Source organism: Octodon degus, unplaced genomic scaffold (assembly GCF_000260255.1).
Source record: "Octodon degus isolate 3935 unplaced genomic scaffold, OctDeg1.0 scaffold00006, whole genome shotgun sequence".
NCBI lineage: Eukaryota > Metazoa > Chordata > Mammalia > Rodentia > Octodontidae > Octodon > Octodon degus.
The window spans coordinates 28,855,615-28,860,173 of record NW_004524582.1 but is presented as its reverse complement, the minus strand read 5'-3'; the positions used below and the strand labels follow the sequence as shown (position 1 = coordinate 28,860,173).

At 45.5% G+C, this 4,559-nt stretch overlaps 1 protein-coding gene across 3 annotated transcripts in view; it reads left to right on the top strand.

Moving 5' to 3' along the window:
- Nucleotides 1-502: 502 nt before the first annotated feature.
- Nucleotides 503-4,559, top strand: part of Stx18 (syntaxin 18) — a 115,695-nt gene continuing 111,638 nt past the window's right edge. The window contains exon 1 of one of the 3 annotated variants that reach the window (XM_023699709.1): nucleotides 503-3,019. In XM_023699709.1, coding sequence (XP_023555477.1) covers nucleotides 2,594-3,019 — 426 coding nt within the window. In that variant the 5' untranslated portion in view covers nucleotides 503-2,593. The remainder of the gene's footprint in view (nucleotides 3,020-4,559) is intronic. The other 2 variants (XM_023699701.1, XM_004624573.3) reach the window with 2 other exon arrangements.

The following is a 4,559-nucleotide window of genomic DNA, read 5'->3' as shown; positions in this document are numbered from 1 at the left end:
AAGAAAGTGTCATGTGTTGATGTCCCCTGGACAGCCTTTTCACTGCAAACCTGATGAAAAGAGCCCTTCTTGGCATCTTCTCTGGCTAGATTCAGTGCATGTAGTTTGGATCCTTCCTTGGAGAACAAGGGACATGATCAGATGTGATTCTCCAAGGATAGAGGGAGGTGAGGAGAGCAAAATAAGAGATGGGGGAATGAAAGAACAAAAGGTTAGGACTTCATTAATGTCAAAGATCCAGGCCCCAGGGCAGCTGAAGGTGCTTATCTGGAGGGAATCAATGTCTAAACAGGAACAGAGGACCAGGAGAGAATCAACATGAAGGAGGAATAGGCCAAGAAAATGGCGACTAGAAAACAGAAGACTAGGAAGGGAAAAGAACTGTGCTATGTAATAGTTTCCTAGGTTACAAGAACAGATGACAACAAACTTCATGACTTAGAATAATAGAAATTTATTTCTCATGGTCCTGCAGGGCCGAACTCTGAGACCAAAGCATTGGCAGGGACATGCTTCCTTCAGAAGCTCTAGAGGGAGACTTCTCCTTTGTCTTGTCCAGCTTCCAGTGGCTGTCAGCATTTCTGCACAAGTGACTGCATTTCTCTGTGAAGCTCTCTTCTCCAAGTTTCTCTTAAAAGAACACTGGTATTGGGTCAAGGGCCCACATAGGTGATCCAGGATAATCTGCTCATCTCAAGATCTTTAATTAAATGTGCAAAGACCTGTTTGCCCAGTAGGTTAATACTCACACTGCTTCTAGGAATCTGGATGTGGACAAATCAGCTCAAGGGGCCAAAGTCGTCTTGTTACAAGATAGTAGAAATCAAAAGTAGGATTAAATAACCATCAGGTTAAGGCAAAAGGCTTTTCCATGGGACTTTTCTAGCGATTTTATGTACTTGTGGTCACTTGTGGCTTTGTATCATGAAGTTTTCAGCTCACTTGGGTCTCAGCTCTACCACAATCTTCTGTTCTTACAGATCTGCACAGAACACTTCAAGATGTTTGATTTGTTTTTTTAACCCACAAAATCCGCTGCACCAAACCCCATTCACAGGAGTTTCGGAGTAGCTCAGTCTCTTTCCCACTCAGAATGTCTTCCACCCACCCACTTTCTACTTTTCCAAGCCCTCTTTAGGTTCTAGCTTCTTCTTTCACCTAATGTAATTCTGTCCCTTTGTCATGCACAGCAATGTACCTCTCTTTCTTCTGTGTTTAGAGCTTACTTTGATAGCCCTAGGCTCATCAATGTCTTCATAAACAAAGAATCTTTGGTAGAGAGTTTTGTAATTTGTTTCTCTCTTGTCCTCTTTAGGTGGAAGGAGCTTGTATGGAAATGTTTCTTCATATAAGAAAGATGAAGTGGCTACAGTCTGGATTTTCAATAATCTTCCTCTTCCTCTTTTCTGGTATACGCATATTTTCTTACGATCTTCAATGGTACCTCAGTTCATGAACTTAATTCTGGTGAAAGAATTAAGTTTGTGAGCTGAGGCACCACTGTATTTCTTACAAAATTATTTCTTCAACATAGTGGCCTTCAAATTTTGATCTCAGAACTCTTTATACCTTTAAAAATTTACTCAGGGCCCTAAACAATGCTTGTTTATATGGATTTTTTTCTATCAATACTTACCATATTAAAATAAAACAAAAAGCTTAAAAGTATCTATTATTTGTGATCTAAAAGTAAACAAGGATAAGTCTAGTATGTGCATAATAACATAAGTGTCATCTTTTTATTAAAAATGCATTTTCCCAAACATCAACAAAACTGGTAAGAATGGAATTTACATTGTTTTGTCTCTTGAAAGTCAAGCTTAATAGAAGACAGCTGCTCCACATTTAGTGTGTTGCAAAATCACAGTCTTTGGAAAATTCAACTCTATGAGAGTGAAAAGGCAAATAACATCTTAGTATTATTACAAAAGTAACTTTTTATCTTGCTGGCCATTGCTCTACATTTCTACAATTCCAGTTATGTCTCTTTAAGAAAAAAAAAAGGGGGTGGGGGACTTGAACTCAACTCAATCTAGAGTTAAAACTGTACAGCGATCAAAAAAATGCAGAAAAACCTCATCTCTGACTTGTCCATTTAAATAACTATGGCTCAAACTGGCACATTTGGCAACACAAATAAAAGGCGAACAGTTAAGCGACGTGGTTTCCACATTGTCAGCATCTGGTAAATTCCTCCTCAGGCTCCAACTCTCTCTGCTCAGGGATACCTTCTCCAGCTCTTCACCTTAGTACTCATAAGGCCGAAAACAAATCACTTCATAAACGGAAACGTCACATTCACTGACCGCCTGCTAGCAGCCAGGCCACGCCAGAACACTTCACCCGCGTCTTCCGCCTGAGCCCTCAATGAACTCGGAGGAGAGGCTGGCTTCACTTCACGGGAGCGGCTGAGGTCGCGGATGGAGGTCTCCGGCCGCTGAGGGAAGCCGGATGGGCCTCGTCCAATGCCCCTTTGTGGTCGCCTCCACACCCCGCCACCAAACGCCCCAGCCCAGTGAGGCAGGCAGCCGCGACAAGGGACAACCCTGCCGCCCTCCCGTCCTCTTGTCCCCAGGTACACAGGGGCTCGGGTATGGGCCGAAGTTCGCGAGGAGAAGAATCCGTTGCCGCGTATGAGTCGCGCACAGCCGCGGTGCGCCGGCCGAGGGCGGAACCTTTCTTCCCTGGCTGTGGGCTCTCGGCGGGGCCCGGAACCTTTCTTCTCCCACCGCCGTTGCCGGGCGGAGAGGTGCTGAGCCGGAACAGTCCTCCAGCTGCCGGGTCCGCGCAGCTGTCGCCGGCTGCTGACGTGGGCCGGCCGGCAAGTGTAGGGCTGTGGGGACGGGTCGCGATGGCGGTGGACATCACTCTGCTGTTTCGGGCTAGCGTCAAGACTGTGAAGACGCGGAACAAAGTGCTGGGAGTGGCAGTCGGCGGCGGGGTAGATGGCAGTCGGGATGAGCTGTTCCGCCGGAGCCCTCGGCCCAAGGGCGACTTCTCCAGCCGGGCCCGAGAAGTGGTGAGCTGGTTACTATGGGAACGTGAGGGGGGGGGAATCGGGGACCGCGACCCCAGGTCCCGCCCGAGACGCTGACCGCGCGCGTGTTGTGAAGGAAGTCGTCCCGAGAAGGGGAACCCCTGATTTGGCCAACAGCTGACAACGAGAAGGAAAGGGTTTATTTTGAGGAAGGGGGACGCGTTACTGGGAAAATGGCAAGCAGATTTCTTCTGAAGGGAAGGAGGCACTTGGAAATCTTCCGCGAGCTCATGGGTCACTTTGTTAGGTAACGGCTTTGCCGGCGCTGCGGACTTGAGTCTCGAGAAACCCCTTAGTTTCTGTCGAATCGCCGACTGCCCTGTATTTGCTTGTTTGGTTTACTTCTGTGCCCTCTTCGCACTACTCATCGAGTTCAAAATCCAGCTTCTCCTGAACTTGCCCTTCAAAATAGGCAAAATAGGGGACTCAGTTCTTCCGAGACGAGGTTTAAGATAATTTTTCCCACCGTGCGCACTACCGTCCCTTAAATTGCTTTCAGTTCCATGAAAACAGCAGGCATTGGTTTGTCTCCGCCTTAACGCATGAACAGTGTTGGCTTTACCTCAGAGTGCATGACTCAGAGCATTGCTTGGTAAACCATTATCCAATGAATGAACGAACAGATATAGTTGTCTGTTTTCCACCATAAGCATGAGAAGCCAAAAGGGACAGAGAGGTCTGCCTTGCATGCTTTGTATCTTAGGCGCTAAGAGTAGGCGTAGTGTCTAGTGCTTAAAACTCTCTCAGGTCTGTCATCTCTTTAAGAAAGGAAGATACAAAATCACACACAGAAAAGAAGGTTCAGAGCTTTGGAAGATGCAAGTCAGTGTCTTGAGGCTTAAGCTTCATTCATTAATTTTATGGTAAATCTACCTCTGCTTGACATGCAGTACAATGACGGGCACTTTTTAGACATGTATTTTTGGATGAATATATGTATAAATGAACGAATGGCTGTTTGCAGAGGATATTCAAGCACCTGAAAGGGTGGTGGATCATACAAATACAGTCCACTGATAAACATCCAATAGCACCTATCTTTTAATTTTTACTTATAGTAACACAATGTGAAATTATTGGTGGAGGGGAAGGAAATAAATGAAAATAATGCAGTAAGCCTTGCAGGTGTAGTGTAGGGTACAAAGGAGGATGGAGGGAAGGCTTGATAAGGATGAAGATGTCTAAAAGAGATCCTGGAAGTGGACTAGACCAGGTTCTAGTCTAGAGAAAATGGGGAAGGCAATCTCAGGCTAAGAGATGAGTGTACAGAAAAGTAGGAAACAGTCTGACCAAAGTTGGTTTAAGAAACTTTTGACTGTGGCTGGAATGTAGGATACTCAGAAAAGGTGGACAAGATCTCTAGGGAGATCTTGAAGGGCCTTGTATGTCACTATGGATGTTGAACTTGGCCTTGAAGCATTAGAGAACTCAAGAGGCTGCATTGTTGTCTCAACCCTGCAACTGTAAGCAAGTTTTAAAGCAAGTGTTATGACCTTTACCTATAAAGTGATCCCTTTTTTTT